The sequence below is a fragment of the Sinocyclocheilus grahami genome, unplaced genomic scaffold, assembly GCF_001515645.1.
Source record: "Sinocyclocheilus grahami isolate Dianchi unplaced genomic scaffold, SAMN03320097.WGS_v1.1 scaffold1045.1, whole genome shotgun sequence".
Lineage (NCBI taxonomy): Eukaryota > Metazoa > Chordata > Actinopteri > Cypriniformes > Cyprinidae > Sinocyclocheilus > Sinocyclocheilus grahami.
In genome coordinates, this window is record NW_015506224.1 from 39,512 (window position 1) to 67,022 (window position 27,511).

The following is a 27,511-nucleotide window of genomic DNA, read 5'->3' on the forward strand; positions in this document are numbered from 1 at the left end:
TCTCGCGTGTCACGTGACCGAGTGTAATCGCAGCCTCTGCGATTGAAAAATCGCGTTGTCTCATATCGCGATATTTTCGCAATTAATCGTTCAGCCCTATTTTTGAGTGTACTATTCATTTAAAATTGTCTATTATTTTTAATAAATACCCAATTTATTTTACAATATAATAACATTAGTACAATATTGCTCATAATCATTTTATATATATATATATATATATATACATACATACATACATACAGGTGCATCTCTAAAAATTTGAATATCGTGAAAGTTCTTTTTTTTTTTTTGTAACTTATTTAAAAAAGTGAAGCTTTCATATATTCTAGATTCATTACATTTAAAGTAGGGATGCACCAATACTGGTCTCCTTTACTCGTTAAAATCCCCCGATACCAAACGCTGATACCACACAGCATGTGATAAGCGTCATATTCAAACAGTATCGGTATCGGGCCCGATACTGGTCTCCTGTACTCGTACTCGTTAAAATACGCCGATACCACACAGCATGTGATAAGCGCCATATTCAAACAAAGAAACACCAACAACAGACAGCAGAATGGAGTTAAGGATGTCTACTACGAAGTATATGTATGCAATGAATATAATGTTAAACATTCAGTATTAACGCCTGTATAGCTGATGTGCGTGAGCTGATAAGCAAAGCGCGCTGAGTGGATTGAGCGCGCGGCGGCACAGATGCGTGAGCTTGTCGAGTGAATATACCTTTATCACAGACATCACTGGAAAGTTTGTTGTTCGGTCAGTTATGTCAAAAACAAGTAAGTAAAACAATGCACAAGTTACTTAACGAGAGAGAGAGAGAGAGAGAGCACACTTCTGTTGTGTGATCTTTGATGTTCACTCACTTAGCACACACATCATTTGGATTAAAACTAAATCGTAAAAAAGACCATTTATAGGGACATTCACTAAAAACAACATTTATTTTCAACCTTAGGCATACACGACTTTCTGGCGAAAGTGAATCTAACAGCTTGTGTGAAATGCGCTAGGCTGTACTATTCTGCATCAGTACAAATACATGCAGGCGCTGCGCGTGTTTTGCATGTTTCTGCATTATCGCAGCACGTTTCAGATGAAAAAACGCGACTTCTATTTCTGAAAATATCACAGTTAGGAGATTTATAACGAGTGGTTCCCTGCATTATTACAGCAAAGCGTGTGATTACAGTACTAAGCCGCTGCAATGGAGCAGCTCTAATGCTATTAAATTACAGATGATGTACCATAGAGCAAAACAATTAACAGTGAAAGTAACAAAAACTTGTAAAATACATTTTAATGGGCATAATTAAGTGTGAAAATAACCGAAGGATATACAGTGAAATCAAAAATTATTCAGAGACCAAATATAATTTTAAATTTTTTTTACTAGTGGGTGCAGGACACTATAGTTCATTTATGTAAGTGAGGATAGCGAAATAAAGTAAACTGTGACAAATCATACCCCAAAATTCTTCATACAGTGGACTACCAGTAAAGTTTATACACATTTTGGTCCAAAAATTATTCAGACCGAGTCTGGGTAAAAAAAATTAAGTTCAGGTTTGCATGACAGCATGCCCAGGAGACTACAGGCTGTCATTGAGGCTAAAAGTTGCTCGACAAAGTATTCATAGTTGTGTAAATACTGTCATACTAACAGCTGTCTGAATAATTTTTGGTTGATTGTAATCCATTACATACCTTTCTATCAAAATGATCTAACATCAATATGAATTTGTTCTGACACGGTGTAACTCTTGAGTTGTCATATTTTATTACCATTTTCTAAACTATAGCGAATAAACTGTGATAATGTGAGAAATGTTGAAGGTGACTGAATCAATTTTGGTTTGAGTATCTATTTGATAAATTAAGTTAACCAACTAACATTATACATACCCTTTTGGTTTCTGTACCCAGTATTTAAAAAATTTACAAATGCAATAAAAATATCGGTATCGGTACTCGGTATCGGCAAGTACCAAAAATAAAAGTATCGGTATCGGGCGAGTACTGGAAAAAGTGGTATCGGTGCATCCCTAATTTAAAGTAAAACATTTCAAAGTTGTTTTGTTTTGTTTTCATTTTGATGATTAGAGCTTACAGCTCATGAAAGTCAAAATTCCAGTATCTCAAAATATTAGAATATTTCCCTAAGAAAAAATTCTCATTTTTCTTTTCAATACTCTGATTCCATCCTGATGATCCGACGATAGCTGCTCGCATCTCAGCTTGTCTAACAGACATTTCTTGCTGGATGACAGACCATCACCTTCAACTACTAATTCAACGAGGCTAATCATGAAATGGATAGTTAGTGGTGATGGTGTCAAGTCTGTTTCTTCAAGTTTTTTTATTTAAATAGTAGCTGAAAAATTACATCCCCTGAAAGTTTATAATCTTTTAAAAGATCTCAAACTTCTTTCAGTGATCATAAAAAATCAAGAGTGTTATTTTTTTTTTTAAATCTCTTTCCATATTCATTTTTGTCTGGTGAAATTGTGATGAAACGATGGGTTTGCTGGAACCACAAGCAGTTCTGTCTTGGCAAGGTTGAAGGCAACTTATCAAGCAATATGTTCGTCATTGTTGCAAATTTTGCATGTAGTTTAATACTGTACTCTAATACTGATCTTTACCACATACAGTCAGCAAAATATCATTTGTGATGTGAATCTTTACACGAGACGCATCCGTCAAACAACAGGTAGCTTCACCTCTGTCAACTCCCTTAATGTCAATATAACATTGTATTGTCAATACAACCGTTTTTGCATTTAAGCTTCACCGAAGGCTGAGAGTCAAAGGTTCTCCTATCTAACTGAGCAGAAGTGGTATAAAAACACTTAGTCATTTTCATAAGAAAGAGTTCAGTGGGTTCATGTACTCTTAAAAAGACTCGTCCCAGAAAACGTCTGCTGCTCTAGTTGTTGGAGTGAGTCTCAAAGGGGTGCTAATGTGGAGAGCGACTTTGCATGTGACCTTGACCTGTTCCCACCCACACAGGAAGTCACGAGAGGAATGGTCCGCCATATAAATGTGTCAGTGTGGTTCTACCGGCCACTTCCTAAACCTCCAATGACCAGAAATATATATATTTTTTTTTTTTTGCAGAACAGCAACACAATACTGAGCTTGTGTAGCTAAGCGTCTCTGTTCGAATAGAAGTATTACACTTCTGCTGCATAACTATTCTAAGCCATCGTATTTATGCTTTTTCCTTTTTTGTTAGTGCCAAAACTATATTTTGATAGGTAGATTGCAAGTGTATTTCCTCAGTCTATTTTTTAGATTGACAATGATGCCAGATTCTCAGTATTTGTGTGACAAGTATCCCAGTTTCAAAAGGCCGAAAACATGGGCAATTACTTGCCTTTGTGAAAATGTCAAAGTGCTCCAAAGACCTGCCATAACAGGTTTCCTGCCCACACCATGGCAACCGCAGTCGAGCCGGTCTCCATGAGGACCTGTGCCAACTTGTCATGCTTTACTTTTCCTCCAAGTCAGCCCTGGAGACAGGGAGTGATTTTGAACGAGTGTTATCTATGGCTAGACATGGCCTACATTAAGATAAAAAACAAACAAAAAAAAGATCAAATAGAGAACTATAGAGGCTGGACTAGTGGCTGGAATCGTCCCTGATTTGGGTTAAAAAAAAAAAAAAAATCCTTGTCTCCACGATTTAAGGATGATTTTAAAATCTTATTTTAGGAGTCAATCTCAATTTTTTTTAACGAAAACATAGCAGTCATAATTAAAAATATCGCACAATATAAATTAATATTATGTAGAAATGATTACTTTTGTAAATTGTTATATTTACTATTAATATTATTTATAATGTAAATAATAATTATGATAGTTTATTTCTTGTTTTAATAGTACTGGAGATATTCATTATATAATCGTTTATATTTTTAAATCAACAGATTCAGATGATTTAAATAAACAGATTATAGTTGTTTTAAAATTCTATTTGTTATAAAATTTGTTAATATTTTACATTAACTTAATAATAATAATAATAATAATAATAATAATAACAACAGCAATAGTAATAAGGGCCATTGTATTTTATTAATGATAATTTATATTATTTATAGATTAATTTTGTTTTTGAAAATATTGATAGTTTGTGTTTGTTATTATTAAGGATAGTGGTGGAATTATCTATTTATAATTGTTTTTCAGTAGCAACAACAATAATTAGAACTATTTTTTAGATATATTTATTAATTTATTTTTGTTGTTGAAAATAACAATTGTAATGATGGTAGTTTATGTATTATAGTATAGGTGGTATTCATAATATGGTGATTTTAGTAATATAATATTATTAATTTAATAATATATAGTATTTTAAAATAAACATTAACATTTATAGATTTAAATTAACAGTATGATTTTAACAATATAAAAAAATTGCTATTATTTTATTTATAGTTATTGATGATGATGATAATAATAATAATTATTATTATTTTGCATGTGTTATGTAGAGTGCAACGCCTATACAGTTCTGTTGTGTGAGATACACCGATGGTGTGGGGGTGTGTGCCTGATTTCTGTGCCAGGGAGAAATGAAAACAAGAATATGACTGTGCAAACTTTTGTGTTGAGCAGCACTAATCACTATTTTTGATTTACCTGAAAGCATAGATTCACTCCATAAAAACAACATGTAAAATAGCCATAAAACAGCACATTTTGTTGTAGTGATGTCTGCAAACATGATTAATAATCAATAATTGTATTAGTCAAAGCCATAGAAGCATGCTCCATTAAAAAAAATAAAAATCCCTAAAAGGGTAAATCCCTGGCTTGAATAGAGCTGAATTAATTATTTGGCATAATTAATAATATTTGTAAATTGACATTTTTGATTGATATGTATGGTGGACTCTAGGGGGCGATTTAGACTCCTTTTGAATTATTTTATCTCGGTTTTCTCTCTCTTTTAAACCATGACCAAACTGGGAAATGAATGGTTTGTGGTTTCTCCCACTTTATAGCCTCTTTTCCATCAACATATTTGCCTTTCATGACTCTGGTCGGCACTCGGTCAGCAGCAGTCTCAAATTAAGCTTGTGGAATTGCAGGCCTTTAGTTAACCGTTGCCCTCAGAATGTCATTGGTGGTGGTATGGTCACGGAGCTTCAGCATATAACCTTTCATTTTCTCTCCGAGTATCTCGTTTGAATCCGTACCATATTTCCATCTCTCTCTTTCCCTCTGTCTGTCTCAGGTTCAGGTGGCGTTTCTGCAGGGTGAGAGGAAAGGTCAGGAGAACATGAAGCAGGATCTGGTGCGGCGAATCAAGATGCTGGAGTACGCTCTGAAACAGGAGAGGTGAGCTGAGGATGAGCTTCTTCAATGAAACCACAGTTCAGTAAAAATGAAATAGAACATTACAAAAAAGAATGGATTGAAACAGTTCTGACTTAAAATTTTAATTGGATGAATTTTTCTGCTTTTATTTTGTTACTTTTCTGTTTTATTAAATTTTTCTGCTTTGTTCTTTTGTTTTGTGAATTTGTTGTTACTTTCCTGTTTTTTATTTTTCTGCTTTGTTCTTTTTTTGTTTTGTGAATTTGTTGTTACTTTCCTGTTTTTTGTTTTTTATATTTTTTCTTTGTTCTTTTTGTTTTGTTGCTCTTCTGTTTTTTTATTTTTCTGCTTTTTTCTTTTTGTTACTTGTGTTTTTTATTTTTTATTTTTCTGCTGTTATTTTTTGTTTTGTGTTTGTTTTTTGTCTGTTTTGTGCTTTTTGCGGTTTGTGTTTTTTGTTTTTGTTCTGCATTTTTGCTTTGCGTTTTGTATTTTTTTGTAATTTATGTTCTGTTGTGTATTTGTTTAGGGTTTTTCGTATGTTTTTTTTTTTTTTCTGTTCAATTTTTTGCTTTATATTGTTGTTTTTTTATTTGTTTTATGCTGCTTTGTTTTTCTGTTTAATTGTTTGAGAGAAGATGCCATCCTGAAGCACATTGTGACATCTGAGTATGTTTCCACGCGTTTGTATGCTTGTTAATCACTTATAATCTTGTCATTTTGATCCCAGGGCCAAACATCAGAAGCTGAAAAGTGGGACTGACCAGAGCACCGGAGAGAAGAAACCAGAGACAGAAGCTGAACCAGGTAACAACACAAAAAACACATGCACTTATGATATGTGATGTGATTCAAATTTACCAAAACATATCTATCATGCCCAGAACAAATAGTGTATGCTGTTTGTTATATGTTTTCTTTGTGCTCAGTGGAACTCACTCAACTCAATAAAAAATTATTTGGTATAATTTTGCCAGAAAAAGTTTTAGAATTTTTATCATGTTAATGTAAAAAATATAACTTGTATAATATAATAACTTGTGTTTGTTTGTTTGCTGGTTTTTATTGTATTTGTTATACTTGTATTTTTTTAATTCTTTTTGCCATGAAAATAGCCTAAGATGCTGGCATGGCATTAAATAAAAATATACTACTACTACTTTGTGCTCAGTGACATCATTTTGTTTCTCACAGTACCCAATGGGCCTGCAGATTCAGATTCGGAACCAACCAATCAGATGCCTTGGAAGGAGGGCCGTCAGTTACTGCGGAAGTCAGTGTATTTTGTTTGAAGTTATTCTCAGATTTATTTATCAAAATATTGTACCGACCCCGTGGATGTGTTTTTTTCTTATGTACATGAGCAGGTACCTGGAGGAGGTGGGATATTCCGACACCATCTTGGACATGCGCTCCAAACGTGTTCGTTCCCTTCTGGGTCGCAACAGCCCAGAGGCGAACGGGCCTCCTCCCAGCGAAGCGCCCGCAGAACCAGAACCTCACGGTGAAGGAGAGTCACTACTAGTGCGCCAGATAGAAGAGCAGATCAAACGGTTAGAGCAACACGCATTTTGACATCTTGGTATTAAGTCCGCAAAATACAGTCCAGTAAATGTTTGTGTGCTGGTGAAGTCATCTTTAGAAATCTTAATCAATATTAAAATAAATTCTTATTTTATTTTGCCCTCTGAAATCACAATCACACATTTTGTGATCAAATATTATAAAATTATTTACAGTTGTCCCAGGCAACCAGTTGCCTACAAAAGCATGCTAGTTTTACCACTTTGGTCCTTAAAAAAAAAAAAAAACTAGCATTCATTTATTTGTTGATTTGTGTAATAAGTAAGATATAAAAACAGACTGAAACAACTCCAACTTTAAATTCTTATTGGATGAGAAATTATTAAAGAGGCTGTCAAATTTATTTTGCTTTTTGTTCTGTTTTGTTTTGTTGTATTATTATATAGATATTTAGTTTTGTTCTATTTAGTGTTTGTTTTATTAATTTAGTTTTATATATAATTTTTTTTTTATTTGTTTTTGATCTATTATTGTTTTGTGTTTTTGTTCCTCTTTTGTTTTGTTCCGTTTAGGGTTTGTTATTTTTATTTATTTTTTTTATCTATTATTGTTTTGAACTTTTGTTTTGTTCCTCTCTTGTTTTGTTTTTGTTTGATTCTTGTTTATTTTTTATTTATTGTAATGTTCGGTTGTGTTTTTGTTTTGGCATTTTTGTCTGGTTTGTTTTTGTTCTTTTTTTACATTACAGTTTGTTGTTTTTTATTTATTTTTTATGCTTAATTTAGTTTTATTTTACTCCGCAGATTTCCCACTGCTGAAGGCTGCTATAAACACACCTTTGACTGCACTTTGACTTGTGTTGCTTGGAAACTGCATACAGCGATTTGTTAGGATAATGCAGTATGTTTCTTGGCAGAGTGATTGTTTATTACTGTAATTGTTCATAATAAATTTCTGTTCAAAACTCCTAATTGAACATTGTGTACTGCATCATATTACTGTTCCTAGCAGTTTAGACAAGCAATAATCCACAAGAGACTTGAGAGGGGTCTTCTAATATCATATAAGTGTTTGCAAGGGCATTTTTGAAACTATTATTTATGTAGTTGTGGTAATCATGAAGAAATCTCTCTCCTGCAGCCGTGCTGGAAAAGAGAGCTCTAAAGAGCGGATGGGCAGCTCTGTCCTGGATAAAATTCCTTTCCTTCGTGGCTGTGAGGATGACGATGAAGATGACAGTGATGAAGAGGAGGACTTCCAGGGCATGACTACAGACTGCATTGACGGACGCAAAAACAAGAAGTCCAGGAGCAAGGTCAGAGTGTTTACACACAGATAAGGTCTGCACGCACAGATCCTGTTTTGTTGCTAACAGCGTGTCGCCTGTGCGCATGTAGAATGGCGGAGAACCCATGACCACAGATCTTGACCCTGAGGATGATGACGACGAAGATGATTCTGAGGACGCTCTGGGCGAGTTTGATTTCTTGGGCTCGGGAGAGGAAGGTGAAGGGGCGGGAGAAGCTCGCATATCTGGAGACGGCCGTGAATTAGGTATGGAGGCCCGTATGTTCAACATTTGTGCATATGTTGAACTGTGCAAAAGTACATGCATGTATTTTTGACATTGGATGTGAGGGTTTCCCTTCCCTTTATTGTCATGCTGTGACCACTCATTGTTTTCTTTTAATTTGCTTTTGTTTGTAACTTCCTGTTGATCAAATCTGTTGAAGGGACCTCCATTCTGTCCTCACGTCACTGCACGCTTCTTTGTTTCCCTGATATTCTCTTCACCTCTTCCAAACACGTCATCGCACCACAGGATGAGCGACTGGCAGCGGTGGATTTAGTTTTGTTCTGCTCTGTCTGATGGTTTGTTTACTTCTCTCGCTTTCTCTGCCCAGGTTCAGAGAACCGCCGGAACAAGTTGCAAGGCATTATGTCAGATTTTCCTCCCAAACCTGCTCCACCTCCTTCTATCCCGGGCCAGACGCGCTCCGGAGAGGGTAAGATCAGAATCTCTGAAAGCACGGTCTGATCCCAAACTGATCACTTTTGACCATAAAAAAAGCGTAATATTTTCAGCTATTTGCTTTGAAAAAGATTAAAAGACTAATTTAACCCTACTTATTTAAATATTCTTTCTTTGTTTAAATATCCATCATGTCTGATGCAAAGCAGGACGTTGAGTGATGCATGTTTCTTTCTTTCTTTCTCTCTCTCTCTTTCTTTCTTTCTTTCGAGGAAACAGAACAACCAAACAATCATTGTTACCAATAGATTAAAAATGTTTAATGCATTAAGTAAAATAAAATGTGGACACGTTTCCATTATGTTATGTTATGTTATGTTGTTATCGTATTGGCCCGAATATAAGACGACCCTGATTATAAGACGACCCCCCTTTTTCCAGATATATCTTTTGGAAAAAGGCTTTTTAAAAACCAAATCTTGTTTTTTCTCTGTAAAACACATTTTGTCTTCAGTTATTTTCATATTGCATATTTTTCCTATTTTAATTTTTGTTTTGAAAGTATGGTTAAAAACTGGTAAAATGTACCAACAATCACATTAAAAAAATATACACTTTTTGATATACCATAAAAAAATAAAAAAAACAGGTAGCCCATCTGAATTAGGACATTTAGGCTATCCATCTAATAGTAGCCTACCAAAATATTATTAACAGTAGAAGTTAAATCTTACTGTAGTCTTCAAATCTAGGTACTGTCTTATGTTTTAAAATCACAAAGAGAGTTTAGTCCCATCAGGCTAACGTGACAGTCACGACTCATGCAGCTGTAAGCTTTTCTTTTTCTTTAGTTTTTCTTGCGATCTTTACAACACGCATTACATTACGTATTTCATGGCACACTCGTTTTATGCATATTTGGCGCCACCTATTGTTGTGGGTGTATTATTGACATGTCAAAGTCTAGTATTCGGGTCAATACGGTATGTTATATTATATACAATCTGACGTTTTTATGATCATTTTAGAATAACTGTCATAGATTAAATACTAAAAAACTTTCATATTTACATTTTTTCTTAACCCCAAAATGTGAAATCATAGTGAGAACTACATGATGCATATCGTACAATTGGTTTTTGAATATATTTATTGAAATAGACCAAAACCTAAACCAGAAATTATGGTGTTAACTATTTAGATTTTATAACTGTCACTTTTTTTTTTTCGAATAAAATTTAAGCGTGTGTTTATCTAGAGACAACATTATGATACTTGCACAATCCTTTGGAAATTAATTGGCAAATTAAAAATGCATTTTAATCACGGCGATATTCTTAATGTTTCTTTCTAAACAGCTTTTCTTTATAAACAACTATGTGTCTATCCTTGTAAAGCTGTAGAATGTCTGTGCTGAATTTTCCATGTTCATTCTGTGAATTGTTGTGTATCTGTCTGAACTCAAGGGGGAGCTCTTGGTTTCTCATCTGATGTCTTCATTCTGGATGCAGTTGGAGGAGGGGATATGAACCTCGGAGAGCTGGCTGACCTCACTGTTGCCAACGATAATGACCTCACCATTGACGTTAGTGTTATAAGTTTCTTCTTCAAACAAATGTGAATTTTAAGCATTAGAGAGACCTCTAGTATGTCAGAATTATTTCTGCAGTATATAGAATGGTGTATATACAAAACGCAATTGAAGTGACTGAAAACATTACATTCACTTCCCACTATATTCTTTAAAAATGATATTATTTCTGTCAAAAATAATTTTGTTAAATGTATACTAAAATGTTCTTTTTCACCAGGAATAGTAACCTTTGATATGATCAGTTGCAGGACAGTCGAGAAGAGTTCAAAAAGACGTGGAACCCTCGCTTCACACTACGAAGCCACTTCGACGCCATCCGAGCGTTGACCTTTCACCCCAGCCAGGCCGTGCTGCTGTCCGCCTCTGAGGACGGAACGCTCAAGCTGTGGAACCTCAACAAGGCAATGCACTCCAAAAAGTAAGAAGCACATCCTAACCCTGCATCTTTTCTCCAAAGCAAGACACACAAACAAGGCTGAGAAGATCTAAATTTTACTGCCCTCTTATGCTAAGAATGTCACTATAATTGTGTTAGTGTAGGTGTCTGGAAGTGTATTTAGAAATATCAATCCATAAAAGATTATTTTAGTGCTGTCTAAAATTGGAAGCCTCTCATTTTTGCTTTCACAGAAATGCAGCGCTGGACGTTGAGCCCATTTATACATTCAGAGCACACAGGTGAGTGGGACAGGTTTATAATTAGACTGAGATCGGCGCTCTAAAAATGAAATGGTATGACCCGTGGCTAACGTACTCTGCCAAGTGCTCGAGGCTAAATTATGAGGCTAAAGCTCCATTATAAAACCTAGTGGGCTTCCCAAGTAGCAGCTGAACTGAAAAATGAACTGAAGCTAGAGATGCACACTATACTGGTACCATTGGTGAATATCCAATAGTGTGTTCACACCAAACACGAAGCGAATATGCGCATCGCGTCACTAGCTCTAGATTACTTGCGGGATGTTTTTCGCATCACTTGCGAGAATAAAAACATTGCGTGATCAACCATGGTGGAGATGACTACAATCACTGCTTTGTACCTGTTGTGGAAGTCCCAAATATGCCGAAAATAGCCAACCGCGGACGTGTCTGAGTTCACAGCACCATCTAAAGGCGGATGAGTATTAATCCTGCACTAATTTGTGTGTTACATTTTACTACTGTATACACACTGACATTAGGGCTGCACGATTAATCAAAATTAAATCGCAAAGGTGATAAATCGCGATGTGGCAGAAACTGTGATTGTCATGCTTATCTTTCAGTGAAGCACGGTTCTGTGATCAGCAGTAAATCTCCATCCGAAGACCAGAGGGCGCTCTCGCGCTGAAACTCCAAATACACCCTGCAGAACAAACCCAGGAAATCCCTATAGCGGTTGCTGAATAAACAGAAGATTGAACTGTTTTCATTAATTCAACGTGACTAATAAACATACGACTACGACAATATGTGGTTTATCTGAGTTCGTCTTATTATTATTTTTTATTATAATAAAGGATATAATAATGCAATGCTAATCGACATAGTATTCTAAACAGTGAGAAAGGCTATGAAATATGTTGCGTGCCTTATTCTGTGTAAGAAGCCACATATCATCTCACAAAAGGATTTATTTCAAACACTCGACTGAAGTAAGTTTGGAGTAAAAAGGTTATTAAATGTGGTATTTTCACATGCTTTCAGATGGAGCAGCATTTACTACACAGAGCCGTAGTTCACTGACCAGCTACGCAAACAGCTTTCATAATCGCAGAATGATTTCTTTGATTTCATAATCGCACGATTAAATCATCTGCGATGAACGTGATTTTGCGTAGCTTGTCAGTGAACTACGGCTCTGTGTATTAAATGCTGCTCCATCTGAAAGCAGGTGATGGAGATTTACTACTAATCACAGAACCGGCTTTACTGACAAGATACGCATGACAATCACATTCGATTAATCGCGCAGCCCTGACTGACATAATTTTTTCGGGGTGCGTAGATGGCTTCAATAAAGCTCTCTTCCATTTTCTGATTTAACCGGATGCGAAAATAAGCTCTTAAATAAGTTGACATTTTTCAATTTGCGTGGAAGATGCGATTGAGGCGAATATCACGCATTCGTGGCAAATTTTGGCATTTTGCGTCATTCGCATCTCCCCGCGCGAATTCGCCTCTATTCGCGTCTTTGCATTGACTTTGTATGTAATCTACTCGCACAAATATTTACATTCGCGTTTGGTGTGAACATACATTCACACCACAGGAAAAAGTCAGAATTGTGAGATAAAAAGTGACAAATTGACAAAATAATTGAAAAAAGTGACTAATAATTGAGCTTTTAAATGTAATCTTTGACAAATTCCAAAACATCCATTTTTCATACTGTACATTGTAATGTTTAATGTTACATGAGTTTAGTGTTGGTGTTTTAGTGTAGTGTTTTTTATTTATTTAGACAAATTAGTTAAATATCTGCATTAGTTAAAATCTGTCCATCTGTAATTGAAACTAATAGAGTAAAATAATAAAACATACTCTATTGAAACAAAAACAGTACATTGGGTTGAAATACTCAACTTTTCATTAATTCTCATTTAATTAATATTGAATAATAATTCATTATAAATGTACACTGCCATTCAAAAATTTGGGGTCAGTAATATATATTTTTTCTGTCTTTCTTTCTTTCTTTTTTTAATTAATACATTTATATAAAAGAATACATTAAATTGGTCAAACGTGCCAGTAAAGATATTTAGAATGTTATATCTCTATTTCAAATAAATACTGTTTTTAACTTTCTATTCATAAAAACATGTTGAAAAATGCAAAAATATTTAAGACTGCTGTTTTCAAAATTGATGGTACGATTTTTTTCTTGAGCAGCAAATCTCAAACATAGGATGATATTTGAGTGATTTCCATATTAATATTGAAATGAGTCAGCACCACAATATGTATCAAAGTGTGTATTATATAGTATTTTTGTTGTGGTCTTTTAATATATTTTGTGTGTGTGATTCAGTGGTGCTGTTCTTTCTCTGGCTATGGGGGAGGAAGGAGAATCGTGCTTCAGCGGGGGTCTGGACGGCACTGTGCGCGGCTGGAAGATTCCAGACCTTAATGTGGATCCTTATGACAATTATGGCAAGTCTACCTGCATTTGCAATGTGACTGAAAGACAGTGGTTAACACTATTTATTGCAGTTCTCTAGAGGGCGCTGACTATAAAAGAATTTGGCAACACATCAGACAGAGCTAGTCATAAATGTTGTGTGTAAATGTGTTCAGATCCAGGCGTGGAGAGCAGCGTGTTGTCGGGCCATGAGGACGCAGTGTGGGGTTTGACCTACTCCTCCAGCCTGAAGCGTTTGGCCTCCTGCTCTGCAGATGGGACTGTGCGGATCTGGGACCCCCATAATTCCTCACCGTGTGTGTCTGTTTTCAACAAGGAGAAAGGTGAGGAGAAGACCTCGCATTCGGATTATTTGTCTTTTCTGTTTGTCCCTCTCATTGCCTGTCTGTCTTTCAGAACATGGCACTCCCACCTCGGTTGCCTTTGTAAACTCTGACCCGTCCCAGGTTGTTGTGTCCTTCGATGGGGGTGAGACTCTGCTTTATGACCTCAACACAGAGCAAAGCATTATGGTCCTGGAGAACCAGGCTAAGGATGGTAAGTGCCTTGGTAATGCACTTGCATGTCATCAAAATGATTATTTTTGTACTTTATTAGTCTGCCATTTTGGGAAAAGACATTTAAATTAATAAAATCTTAAAAATGTGCGAAAATTGCTTTAAATAAATTGAATGATCTTATTCGTATGATATGAATTAATTGATTCTAGAAATTATACTTATAAGGAATAATAAGGTTCCATTAATTTAACTGACTGTAACAATGAGCGATACATTTGTTATACAGTATTTATATTTTAAATTAACTTTATTTAATAAAAATGAAGCCGTTTATTGTTATTTCATGTTAGCTCAGTTCCATTAAATATTTCGGTGAAATTTTGCCAGACAGACTTTTTATTTTAATAATGTATGAGAAAATATTGAAATGAACTAAGATTAATAAATGCATTAGTATTTTTCTGTATTTCTCATTGTTATTTCATGTTAATTAAACTACTGTAGGTAACTAATCTTAAGAAAAGGAACCTTAGTATAAAGTGTTGTACTAAGACCCCCTTTATCTTATGTGTATTTGATTTCATTAGACGACGTCGTGATTATGAATCAGGATTTTTGTGCAGATTAACATAAGTGAGAGCTGGTTGTGTAGTCTTAATGGGCCGCTTTCTAGTCACTATTTCATATTCATCCCATTGTCTTTAAAACAGAAACAGAAAAATATACCAGTGAAAACGGCTTTATTGAGAATTTGGCTGCATTAAAATACAGTTTGAGAGCACTATCAAATAAATTTTTTTTTGCAAGGGCAATGCATTGTAAATGGTTATTCACTGTTTGAAAGGAAATGTCAGCTTTTTTTTTTTTTTTTTGCAATAACACTTAGTATTTGCATGTGTAAAGTGTCTAATAATTGGTCTTCATTGTTAGACTTTGAGTAAAAAGCCTATGGATAGTTTATGGGGATGCACATAAATATATTGTATACACATACACACAAAGAAAAAAAAATCATACAGACTTGCGAACCCAACCATGCATACACAAACAAAAACTCAAACTTGCAAGCACAACCATGCACATGCATGCAAACAAACAATACACTTTCACTCATACGCGCTCACACATTCACTCACAAATATTAACAAACTCACACACACACACACACACACACACACACACACAGATTAATAATGTAAAATAGTCAATCCACCTGATAAACAGGTGCAAGATTTGTGTGATTTCAATTATTAATAATTTTTCTTGCTGTTATTCTTTTGTTAAAAAGGAAGTATCTAACTTGATGTGTTCCATTTGGTGCCATAGAAACCATTATACTTGAATTGTTTAATACGTTTTCATGGTTTTCTGCAATGTTTGAGGCATATCGAAACAGTTGTACCTAAATACTTTTCATGCTTTTATGTTGGCCTAATTTCAGTTACATTTACATTTTAGGCTATGTAGTTTAAATTTGTATTTATTTTTAGATTTTTATTGTATTAACAACTCGGGTATATGTGGACAAAATGCATATTGCAATTTTTGTTGCAAATAAAACTCCCATTGTCCATAACTACTGTAGTTTTAACTTTATTTTAATATGTAAATTCAGTTAAATTATCAAACATTTGTATGACTTGACAGTGACTTGCTTGACTCAAGCTACAACTTGACTTGAGTTGATTGACATAAAGCAGTGACTTGACTTGACTTGACTCACAAAAATGTACTTGGACTTGCTTGAGGGGCTGAATTAAAACAATTCTGCAAAGAAGAGTGGGCCAAAATTCCTCCACAGCGATGTGAAAGATGATGTGAAAGATTGCCAGTTATCGCAAACACTTGATTGCAGTTGTTGCTGCAAAGCGTGGCACAACCAGTTATTAGATTTCGGGGGCAATTACTTTTTCACGTAGGGCCAGGCAGGTTTGGACAGCTTTTTTCCCTTAATAAAAGAAATCATCATTTAAAAACTGCATTTTGCATTTACTTGCATTATCTTTGTGTAATATTAAAATTTGTTTGACGAGCTGAATCTTTAAGTGTGACAAATATGCAAAAAATTAAAAAAACAGGAAGGGGGCAAAACCCTTTTCACACCACTGTATATATTGCTTTATTTAAAAGTATATCAAAGTGGATGATACAGTTCTTGACATACCTTGAAAATAATAGTTCCACACATCACATTACAAAAGTAAAATGGTTAATGAATGCTATTTCATGTCGACTTGAAGTCTGTTGTACAATAATGAAATATTGTGTTTTTCTTTACCGCCCCCTGTAGGCAGCGAGCTGATTAACTGCGTGGTCAGCCATCCGACCCAACCGATTTCCATTACAGCCCATGAGAACCGCACCATCCGCTTCCTGGACAATAAGACAGGTGTGTGTGTGGAGAGCCTGTAGCAATTTTGAGGCCCATAATAACACAGTGTATTTTCTAGCCGTGCGCTGTGGGAACTGTAAATACACCAGCTAAGCATTTGACTCCCCTACCGTGCAGTCACAATAAAAAAGCAGTTAAAAAAGAACCTCCGGTATAAAAAACCCTCAATCGAATCAGTGCCAGACACCAACCTTTACTCACCAGTTTATATAGCAAGAGCACTTGAAGAGAAGTGTATAACATTCCTGGTGTGAAAGATTAGCCAGCGAAAAAAAAAAAGTGAACCCAGTCGTGCATTTACCTGTGGTTTTGTTTTCAGGCACATTAGGATGTTTTTATTGAGCTTTTTTTCCGTGTTCATAATGGAATTTGTCTTAAAGGTAAATTGTGTAATTTGAGGATGAGTCACGATGGTTAACTAGTCATCTAGTGAGGTTTATCTAGATTTTTTTTAAAAAGCCTTTTCCTATAGCAGCAATACTTTAAAGCAGGGATTCTCAAATTTATTGTTAGCCAAATCCCTAAAATAATATAAAATGTTAATATTTTATTAATTTAAAAACAGATTTGCATGGTCAAGCTGCTCTGTTTTTGGTTAAACAAATAAAATATTAAATTTTTTTGTGTTGTTTTTATTTCCCCTCATGAATCCCAGTTTTAGAAATCTTAATTAATTAAGGAACACAAACTTTACCCAATGTTAGTCTATTGGTTTAGCCAGAGCTTGGAATATTAGATCGTTTCGAAACAATATTGTGTATCAAAAATATCCCACATGACCTAATCTTTCCTCCTCCCTTTCGCTTTGGCCAAAGGGAAAGTGATTCATTCCATGGTGGCTCACCTGGATGCTGTGACCTGTCTTGCCACAGACCCTAAAGGCACTTACCTCATCTCCGGCAGTAAGTAAATATACACGAACACGCAGTCTGTGACATCAGAAAGCAAAACAACATGCCAACTGAAGCCTTCTGAGCACATCCACGTCAACAGACCACATTCTCACGGAAATGGGAAAATCTCTGTAGCAATATTATGTGATTTCTGTTTTTCTCAGGTCATGACTGCTCTGTGCGCTTGTGGATGCTGGACAATCGCACGTGTGTGCAGGAGATCACAGCACACAGGAAAAAACACGATGAGGCCATTCATGACGTGGCCTTCCACCCCTCGCAGCCGTTCATCGCCAGTGCAGGGGCTGACGCGCTCGCCAAAATCTTTGTTTGATTTTCTCACTGGTAAATGCATATTCAAACACAGTAAAACTGGATTAAGAGTTAGAAGTTAAAAGGGTGCTGTATGCGATTTGGTCCATTTAAACGTTTAGTTCACCCAAAAATTTTAATTCTGTCATGAATTATTCATGCTCATGTCGTTCCAAACCCATAAGACCTTCGTTCATCTTCGGAACACAAATTAAGATATTTTTGATGAAATCCAAGAGCTTTCTGATCCTGCCTAGAGAGCAACGCAACTGAAACGTTCAAGACCCAGAAAGGTAGTAAGGACATCGTTTAAATAGTCCATGTGACATCAGTGGCTCAAATGTAATTTTATGAAGTTACGAGAATACGTTTTGTGCAGAATTTTCATTTTGTGTGAACTATCCAGGGTTCGTATGATCATGAAAAACCTGGAAAAGTCATGGGATTTTAAAACCGCAATTTCCAGGTCTGGAAAAGTTTTGGAAAAGTCACGGACATTTATTTTACAAATCTCTGTATAGCAGAATATGTTTAATCAGGTCTTGAATTTCGGTGCGGAATTGCGCATATATCGCATAGTTTTACTCATTCCCACAGCTTTCGATTTTATGTCATGAATTGGAGAATCAAAATATTCTTGTTCAAATTATTAGTCTTCCCTACTCTTATGAACCATGGGATTCGAACTCGGGACACCCTTAGTGCAGTGGTGCTGCATGTGGCACTGCCACAAGGCTATCAGCGCCAACAAAATACATTTAAAAATGCATTTTATATCCCCTTTAATTAAAAGAATGGCCCAAAATAGTCACTTGTTTGTGAATCAGACTACGCTGTTAGTCATGTATGTTTTTGTCTGCAGCCATGAGGTCAACTCAGCATTTTCTTGCTGTAATTTTACATTACACAATCTCTCTCTCTCTTCAGATTCAATTCACTCACAGTACTCCACACACAGTATCAACTTTTTCCATGTCACTGGAGATTCAGCAGTGAAAAAGTTGTCCTTATGGTCTAGTTCAGTCTTTAATGTCTGGCGCAAGTGAGCAAAAAGGCTCAAATCGCTTGCAGCACCTTGTTAGTAGTCGTAGTTGTGCATGCATTTTCACACGTGATGCCTTCTGCCTTGAGCTAATTTTTGCTTTTTTTCTCTTCTCAGGGGATCCACCCTCACTACTGGGCCAAAAGAGTGAAATGCCGAGTATCTGCACACACACACTCACACACACTCGCTCACTAAACGAGGGGAACAACGTTTAACAACTGTGTTAAAGGCACACAACCCAATAACCCATCATTTTTGATGTGATACAAACTCTACTGCTTTTAATACTAATGAGTTTGCTGCTCATGTCCTAATTTCAGTTTTAGACGACACTACTAATAACCTGCACAGTGTGTTGCGAGGGATGTCCAATCTGTTGACGGATGGACCCACACAAACACACCTTAACACAACACACACCCTGGATTTTAATTTCATGCTCTGTTTAGGTTGAGGATTTGAAGGCTCTTGGTAAAAAATACATTACCCAAGCCTGAACATTTTCTCAATGCAAATTGCATTAGTGCTAATCTGTGAATTAATGTCCTCGCGTAACTGTTGCGTGGTAACGTGAGGCGATCAATGCATTTCATTCCAAAGACTGCTTTAGATGAGTTTTTTTTTTTTTGGGTTGGGTTTTAGCTGCAAGTACAACACCGCTTTACCTTTAGCCTCACATCTAAGAGCCTTAGTATTTCAGCCTTTCATAATCAGTTCAACACATTTCATTCGTATGACGAGTACACTTTGAACTAAAACCAAACACGTGTATCTGCGTGTGTGCGTTTGTGACGGTGCTAGCACAAGCATTTTGCAATCGCCGTCTTCATTCATATCCAATCAGGTGGCGTTATCCGTAATAGTCAGGTGACTGTTGAGTAGTGTATTTATTGTAGTGTTCGGTATCGGTCGGAAGACTCTCTGGGAAGATCTGCAGTTGGATGCGTAACTGATTTTTGTATATAAGCGGGATGCGCTGTACATAGCACACTTGTTTCACAACCTTGGTGCTAAGATCTCCTCTGAATCAGGGACCTGTTCACGACGAGGGTCGTAAAGTATCAAATCTCGGTTGATGCCTGCCATTCCTCAGAGTCATTACGTACGGTTCTTTGGCATTTCAGAAATACAGCAAGTGTGTCGGGAATTTCAAAGTACTTCTGGTGTGCCCAAGTGGCTTTTAAGGTTTTGTCAGGGTATTTTTAAGACGATAAACTCTATATACACGCTGGAGGTTCTTTGGTTGGGGATTGTCGCCAATAAAAAAAATTTCAACCAACTACAAGTTCCAGTGTTTCAGTACAAAGTGTATTATTGATTTCTGAGTTTTTAGACATCTGTGATCTCGACCCAAAAGTGGAGAACGAAGCAAAGCTCGAAAGGACATTTTAAGTGATGAGAAACTAGTGCCGCCCAGTTTTCATTTGGCTTACAAAGAGGTCAAAGCCCAGTGGTGAAACTTGAACAAATTCAAAAAGTCCTCTTGATGGGTTTTGTGCTGTTAGTCAATGCAAGGTGTTTCAGAGTAAAATAGCCCAGAGAAAAGAGCTCTTTAAGTGAAAATAAAAATGGGGCACTTTGCTTCTTATTGGCTAAGCAAGGAATCCAAGATCTAACTCTGAAACCTGATGGGGGAAACCAAGGTTAGATGAAGAATCAGACCTGAATCTGATCTTTAGGTTTCTTTGTCAGAGGGAGAGGTCTGGAAATCAAAGGTCACATCTTGGATTAGCCAGTTTCCGTTTTGTGGGGTTTATTTTTATCCTTTACCGGTTTTCCATGGTCATAGACAAGTGCCCAGAAGCGACAAAAAGACTGATGGACCATAAAGAGTGCTCTTGCATAATGGAGCCAAGTCAGTTCTTAACCAGGCTGCCTCCATCCATCCATCCAACTCGGAAAACAAGGTTTCCTACTCGGGGGTGTGATTTTTGGCAAGGAAAACCTGTTGGAGTGATTTTATTTTTTTTTAATGTACAAGGTTATATCTCGTGTCACTTGTCCAATGTCGAGACCACCGATTCATTTTGGGCTATTCGCCTAGTCAGTGAATGTCACATAACCACAGACTTGCGTTCAGTGGAATCCATAATCCTTTGCTGCTTACCTAGTAACTTCGCACGGCACACTAACGGTTAGCTTTATGCTACACTACACGTGTAGGATCACACGAACGGTTTGGTTCATCCATGTATTGCTGCATCGTTACGTTCTCTTCCAAAGACTGCCGATTGCATGGGTGTTTAGACTAGTCCTGCTGTCTCTTTTGTACACCTCTATTTACGCACCCCTCGATGCAATACGAGTCTTGAAATTACAATGACAAAACACATTCCTTACCGAGAGAGGACGAATCTGTGTATAAATAAAAGTAAAAATTGAAAGAAACCGAAAATGTTTATATGTTTGAAAAGCTGCCAATGCAAAATTTAACTTTCCCATTTTCTCACTTATTTGCTTTTCTTTACTAGACATATTATTATGATTACTAGTAATAAGGTGTAAGACGACCATAGTACCTTTTTTGCTAGGATTAAGACTTGCTTGTGATTGTGCAAAAGCCTAAACAACTGACAATTGTATGAAAAAGAAATCATTTCAGTCCACAGCCAAGGTAAAATGACTTTTTGTTAAGTGTTTTTATTTTTTAAAAGCAATTTATCACTGTGTGATATTTTGTACAATATATTAAGCTGCATTCAAACTATATCCTCCAACTACAAGGGATAAAAAAAGACCAGCCTTTTATTTATTTTGTTTTATTATACATATTTTTGAACTGCTTTCTAGCTTGTATCGAAATACATCTTTCTTTCTTTTTTTTAAATTAGTTTTTATTTTATTTACTCTGCAGGTCTTGTGTTGTATGTCATAAAAAAAATCCAAAAACAACTAAATAAAAACATGGTTTTGTACAGACATTTCATCCTTGTCTGGTCTGAACTCTGCTGTCTCTGAAAGTGCCTTTGGGTATACAGAATGTTAAACTAACTAATACTTACCCCATTTCGTCTGTCTGTCTGTCTATCTAAAGCAAAGAAGTGTTGAATTATGTAAAACATACTGTAAGTATTGTAAATCAGAACTTGGTTCAGAATCACCATTTACTGAAACTAAGCTGCAAAAACAACTCGTTATTACAAATATACAAACATTTGTAAGTCTGAAATACACTTTAACACAACAGCACCCACATTTAAATGTCAACAATACCTATATGCTAAATTTGACATTTTGCAGAAAATGCAGTCTTTTCAGAAAAAAAAGTTTTAATAACTATTAAATATTTAGTTTTAAGAACTCATTTTGCACAAAGTAGCTTTAAAAAAGGCTCTTGAATGTGAAAATTCCTTACTCACAAAACCTGCCACCAACTAGCAACAGCAGGTAGAGAGAGAATTCATGGATTTGACTGATTATTTTCAAAAACCTGAAACGGTTAAACAAGAATATTAACTTTTTTTAAATTTGTTTATTTATTTATTTTTGTAAAAAGATAAAATGTAATGTTGCTTTTCACAACAGCTTATTTTGATAAACTAACAAACATTTTTTTGTTTTGAGATCTCAAAAGTTTTTTGATTAATGCAATGTCTGTTATTAGTGAACTGACACTCCCTTCATCAACAAAGGGAAACAATGCAGAACTCCTTCTTATTTAAAATTATTCTGGCTTTAGAATTGCACATGGGTTGATAATTTAGCCATGTTTATGCCACACAAATCAGGTATTTGACTATCATTTGGGACATGCGGAAAAGGGGACTGGGGAAAGAGAGTGAGTAAGAATTAGTGATTGGGAAAAGAGTGCAAGTGGGGCCCCAGGCAAAAAATGAGGAGGACAAATTTGTTCCAGGGTGGGGGAGTAAACAAGGCAAACTGTTACACAAAGAGAAAGACGTAAAAGTTGAGAAGGAGGGAAGAATTTGTATGTGGGACTGGGAGGAGACCGAAGTGGATATGCATGATCTCACAGAGCCTCTCTTTTACAGCTCTCTCTCCTGCTGATTGGCTGAGAGATCTGTCAATCACACCACTTCCTCCAGGGCTCTGTGAGGTTCAGACAGTAGGGAGGTGGAGGCAGGGGGAAGAGGGAGTGTCCTCAGTAGTTTTCTCACTGAGGCACAGCAGACACGGCTCAACACGACAAGAAACTGAAACACAGTCTGACTTGCAAAGCAAGCCTAACCAGGAGCTCTCTCCAGCTTATTTCCTGTTCTTGGAGGCCATCTTGTGTTGACGGACTTACTGCTATAGGTGTTTGTTTGCTTATCTCATTTGTTATAGTTTCTTTTTTGTCTCCAGTGTGTTTCCTTGAAGTTTGGACGTTTTCCTCTTCAAAGCTGCTTTGGAGTAGTGAGGGAACAGGAAGCAGCAAGAGGAGGAGGAGGAGGAGAGGACGTTTAGTTTCAAAGCTAAACTTTATCTGTATTTCTCACTTGCACCTTCTCTGGAATGAAAGCTGTATAGAGGAGCTTTCCGTGAAAGGAAGGGCGAGAAGAAAGAAGAGCCACTTCCTGGAAAGGGATCAGTTGTTTTTAAGCTCTAGTAGACAGGGGACACACAGCAAGGACGGCCACTATTGATGAGTGAGTGACTGCTGGTGTGTGTAGGTGAGTTTGCTGCCTCACACTACCCAGTCTTATCTCTTGACTGTCTTAAGACTCTTCGGCATGGCCAACGTCAGTCCCTTCATGTCTCCGGGACCCATGTCCCAAGTCTTCTTCCCCCCGGGGGGTCCATCTCCACCTGGGTCAGTGGTGATGCAGCAGGGGACACCGGTTTCTGTCCATAACTCTCAAACCCCAGGGATTCCTACAGTGGACATGGGGGTTGCACCGGGTCCCGGCGGGGCATCTGGAATAACGTCTGGGCCTCCGGCACCAGCCGGTGTCTCCTTCATGATACAGATTGGGCTTACTAGAGAATCTGTGCTTCTACCCCAGACTGCAGACCTGGCCTACATCAAACAAATTTCTTGCTCAATTGTGGATCAGAAGGTAAGCACCACCCAGTATGTTATGCCTTGATGCTGTATGCACTAGCACTTTTGCACAAGTTTTGAAGTAGCATGTTTGCCCTCAGCATTTGTGTATTAAGTTCTGCAGAGTATATGTTTGGATCTACAGCAGTTCATATTGGAAATTTAGTGGTTTACCTTCAGGTCTGCTAAAATGATTTTCAAGATTCTTAATTGTATTTTTTTGATGATTTCATTAGAGCAAAGGGTGTCCAATTCACACCGTGAATGACAAATATTTCTTACTTAGCTCACATGCACAGTGACCACAGAAATATGCAATGCATGCAGAACATGCAGTGGTAAAGTATGGCAACTCTTATCTCAGTGTAAGCAGTTCTCCACAGAAAAATCCCACACTGATGTGTATGTTGCCAATGAAGGCACTGATATGTAAGGTCGTAAGAATAATAATAATAAAAAAAATGCATTAGTAAGTCCAAGCATTGTTGATTAAATTGCCAAATGTCAAACCCTCCAGGTGGGCCATCTTACCTTAATGAAGCCCTTGATGTAAAAAGGATATTCATTTAAATGTCTTAGTCTGGCACAGAATGTCCAGAACCCATTTCTGCAGTAATGGTACAAAAAACAGGCAATCTATTTCGTGACTGCACTTACCTCAAACCTGCATTAGTTCCTAACATCTGAGATTTTATCAGCCAGTCAGACTGTGAGATGATTTGATTATCGGATTGCCATGCTCTGGGCAATAACAAGGGTCATCTTAAAAAGGTTCATTAGCAAGAGTTCTTTTCCAGGAAGCGTTTCAGTATCACTATGCCATACATTGTCAAATAGAGCTTTGCAGTCACTAGTTGGAAATTCAGGCTTTAGTTCTGGTATCCATGTGAAGGTGAATGTCTTGAACTGTTGCTATGAAGATAACATGTTTTAAAAGTTGCCCCAAAAGGGAATCTACAAAATAATATAAATGTGATTTGGACTTGGGGAAACATTGACCAACGCTATATTTTTCCTATTAACTCACAAATCAGTTGATTACAAGAAGTCCTTTGTTGTGTCCTTTGGATTGGGTGATTTGTGAGCTTGGATTTTGGCTCCTTCCCTCAACTCCCCTTGGCGTCAGACAGAGTGAGTCACAGTGTTCCCTCTCTGTTTATTCAAGTGGCTCCCTCTGTTCCATGGATACTTTTTTCCATTCACTTGGAAGGTAATGTGGCGGCATCACTAAGTTCCTCCCTCTAGGCATTATTTATCCTCTTCTAGAACAAGTTTTCCTTTCCCTAAATCCCAAAAGAACTACAAAATTGTTCTGCCATCTATGTAATGCATAATTAAACCATCTATAGAGTACCAGGCTGTGGGCTGTCCCTTTTGTTCCTTGCCCAGCCTATTTTCCCTGCTGGTCCAACACGTAAGCAAGCCATTGTCCATGGGATAAAGAGGAGGAAATGAAGCCTGTTTCCTCCCAAAGTAGGAGGCCATGGCGTGTCCTCCGCCTCTGAACCGCTCCCTTTGGCTTCCTCCTGGAGTTTGTTTTCTCACTGCAGGTTCACAGACAATGCTATTACTTCCATCTCTGCACATCTCCATGCAACACACCTTTAAAGAGTTTTAAACTTTTTTTGCCTACAAACAGATTTCTGCACGAGGTCTTAGAAGGAGTTTCGAAATGTGGTTGGCAGCAAAATAGGTGTCTAGTGATACTGTATATAGACTTAAAATGAAACAAATGGTTGAGGATTAAGTCACATGTTGTCCCCTAGAGAGGAATGTGTGTGGTTTTATCTGGATCCCAGGAGGAGGAGCACTCCATCAATCTCCTGGTCACCCACCTCTGGCCTTGTATTCTAGGCCTGGGGTGATAATAGAAGAAAGTGGAAAGATGTGTGGTTGTGTTTTCAGTGGTTTGGGGAAGGACAAATGGGCAGGTCCTCCTTAATATAGTATGTAATTAAAATCCCAGTTTGCAGTAAGCATGTGGGCCAGTTTATACTCGACAGAAAAAAGCTAAACAGTACAAAAACATATTTTTGTCCTGTGTTCCAAAACGTTCATGCAGTGGACTGTAACCAGCATTGAAACAAGGTTATGGACATCTCAATTCCACCATGCTGTAGATCCATTCTAGATCAAATGGTTAAGGAGGTCGGATATCAGACTGTGAATTCCCATTCCTGAGGAAAGAAGACTTTTAAGGACACTCCTGAGGAAGTGTCAGCAGCTAGCGTAAAATCACTACTTGTTTGTTTCTTACAAATGTGGCCACTGTAAAGCACACAGTGTCTGATATCAGGGGAGTCACAGGTAATTCTGCACCGTGCAACTCCCACATGCTATAGTAATCTCACTCCGGCTCATTTGCATGGCTACGGAGAGTCTTTGCATGGAAGGACCGTATTTCCTGGCAAATTTACCGCTCTGTGCTGGCCTCCATTTGACTATTCAAAACACTCATTTGCTCAACAGGAAACGAATGACAAAAGTGAAAAGAGAAAAGACAAGAGACGCAATCTTTGACATTGTATTTTGTTAGGGTTGTTTTCTTAGCTGAGCTTAGAGCTGTTTTGCATTTAATTTTAATGTTGAAGATTTAGATAAGAGTAGCTGGTCCTTAGATAAGAAGAAATCTGCTCAAGTTCTTCTTTGATTTGATGTATAGTGAATGTTGTGTTTGATGTGAACAGACTGTTTTATATGTTATATACTATATTATTATGTATTAATTTAACAATGTAAATCCATAGATAGTATGCAGCAAATGAGAATTAGAGATTTTTAAAAAATACCTTGAATAAGCAATAAAATAAAAATATGATGTGGCAAATGTAATGGCCATTAAATGTGGCCCCCAATTACAATATTATTTGATGTGAAATAGATTTTTCTTGCCTGTGACACTTCAATTCAGCACCTAACAAAAACACATTTCAAGGTGTCAAATATAATGGGCTACTCAGTGGTACAGTACAGCACCAGCGGCAGATCGCTTTACTCGTACAGGATTTCTGGCATACACATTTACACTTCTTTTGGCGTTTTCTCCATCATATAGGCTTTTATGAAATCCAATATCCTTGTCCCTCATTTGTGCTATGATTTATATTTGTCTAAGTTTAGGCTATGGAATATGCTTATGGTGCATAATGCAAACTTTGACAAAACAACCTATTCTTTTAAGCCACACCAAAAAAGGTACTTCCATATTTCGAGTGTACTATGCAAATACCATTGTGTATGATGAATATGGCAGTCATTGACTACAATTTGATGTATGTCAAAGTACCATAATATTAGCATATTGTACCAAGGCACAGCCACAGTGATTTTTGTGTACAAACAATAGCAATAGTTTCATAACGCCTGGACATATTATCTTTCCTTGGTCAGTTCAAAAAGAGAAAACAAACAAGATAGGAACTAAAGCAAGCTTTTTTTTATGTTGGGGTGTGCCCAAGATTACTCTTTCGCCCAATTATGAGGTCACAGATGGCTTATGTTATCCGGGGCTGTTTGGCTTACCCACATCACCACAGTTTCCAACAAAATACCATAGTTGGCATTGATTGTTAGTGCAATAAAACTAAACATTAATTTATTATGAAGTAGTAACAACTGGCATTTTACTAGAACGATGCTTGCCTGTGCAAAAATAGTCATATTAGGGTGTTGTGGCTTTACTACTAGGCTGTACTAGGTGCAATGGTAGATATTCTTGAAAACTAGTGTTAATAAACAACATATTTAGGCCCTGTTTTTGATTTAGGATATCCATTAATTCTAAATAACTACATTTAGCTGGTGGGATGTTCTCTCAGTTTAGCACAT

The 27,511-nt window shown here is 36.8% G+C and overlaps 2 protein-coding genes across 2 annotated transcripts in view; both read left to right on the forward strand.

Annotated features, from left to right (window-relative positions):
• LOC107566083 (striatin-4-like) overlaps positions 1-19,968 on the forward strand; it is a 28,306-nt gene extending 8,338 nt beyond the window's left edge. The window contains exons 2-18 of the mRNA XM_016251460.1: positions 5,261-5,364; positions 6,074-6,150; positions 6,538-6,616; positions 6,711-6,896; positions 8,008-8,182; positions 8,265-8,421; positions 8,772-8,873; positions 10,306-10,424; positions 10,676-10,851; positions 11,064-11,111; positions 13,447-13,568; positions 13,713-13,880; positions 13,954-14,094; positions 16,348-16,446; positions 17,265-17,351; positions 17,507-17,687; positions 18,814-19,968. Of these exons, the coding sequence (XP_016106946.1) occupies positions 5,261-5,364; positions 6,074-6,150; positions 6,538-6,616; positions 6,711-6,896; positions 8,008-8,182; positions 8,265-8,421; positions 8,772-8,873; positions 10,306-10,424; positions 10,676-10,851; positions 11,064-11,111; positions 13,447-13,568; positions 13,713-13,880; positions 13,954-14,094; positions 16,348-16,446; positions 17,265-17,351; positions 17,507-17,676 (2,010 nt within the window). The 3' untranslated portion in view covers positions 17,677-17,687; positions 18,814-19,968. The remainder of the gene's footprint in view (positions 1-5,260; positions 5,365-6,073; positions 6,151-6,537; positions 6,617-6,710; positions 6,897-8,007; positions 8,183-8,264; positions 8,422-8,771; positions 8,874-10,305; positions 10,425-10,675; positions 10,852-11,063; positions 11,112-13,446; positions 13,569-13,712; positions 13,881-13,953; positions 14,095-16,347; positions 16,447-17,264; positions 17,352-17,506; positions 17,688-18,813) is intronic.
• A 2,852-nt stretch (positions 19,969-22,820) lies between these two features.
• Positions 22,821-27,511, forward strand: part of LOC107566079 (serine/threonine-protein kinase D2-like) — a gene marked incomplete at its 3' end in the record, with an annotated part of 32,235 nt that continues 27,544 nt past the window's right edge. The window contains exon 1 of the mRNA XM_016251456.1: positions 22,821-23,699. Within this exon, the coding sequence (XP_016106942.1) occupies positions 23,373-23,699 (327 nt within the window). The remainder of the gene's footprint in view (positions 23,700-27,511) is intronic.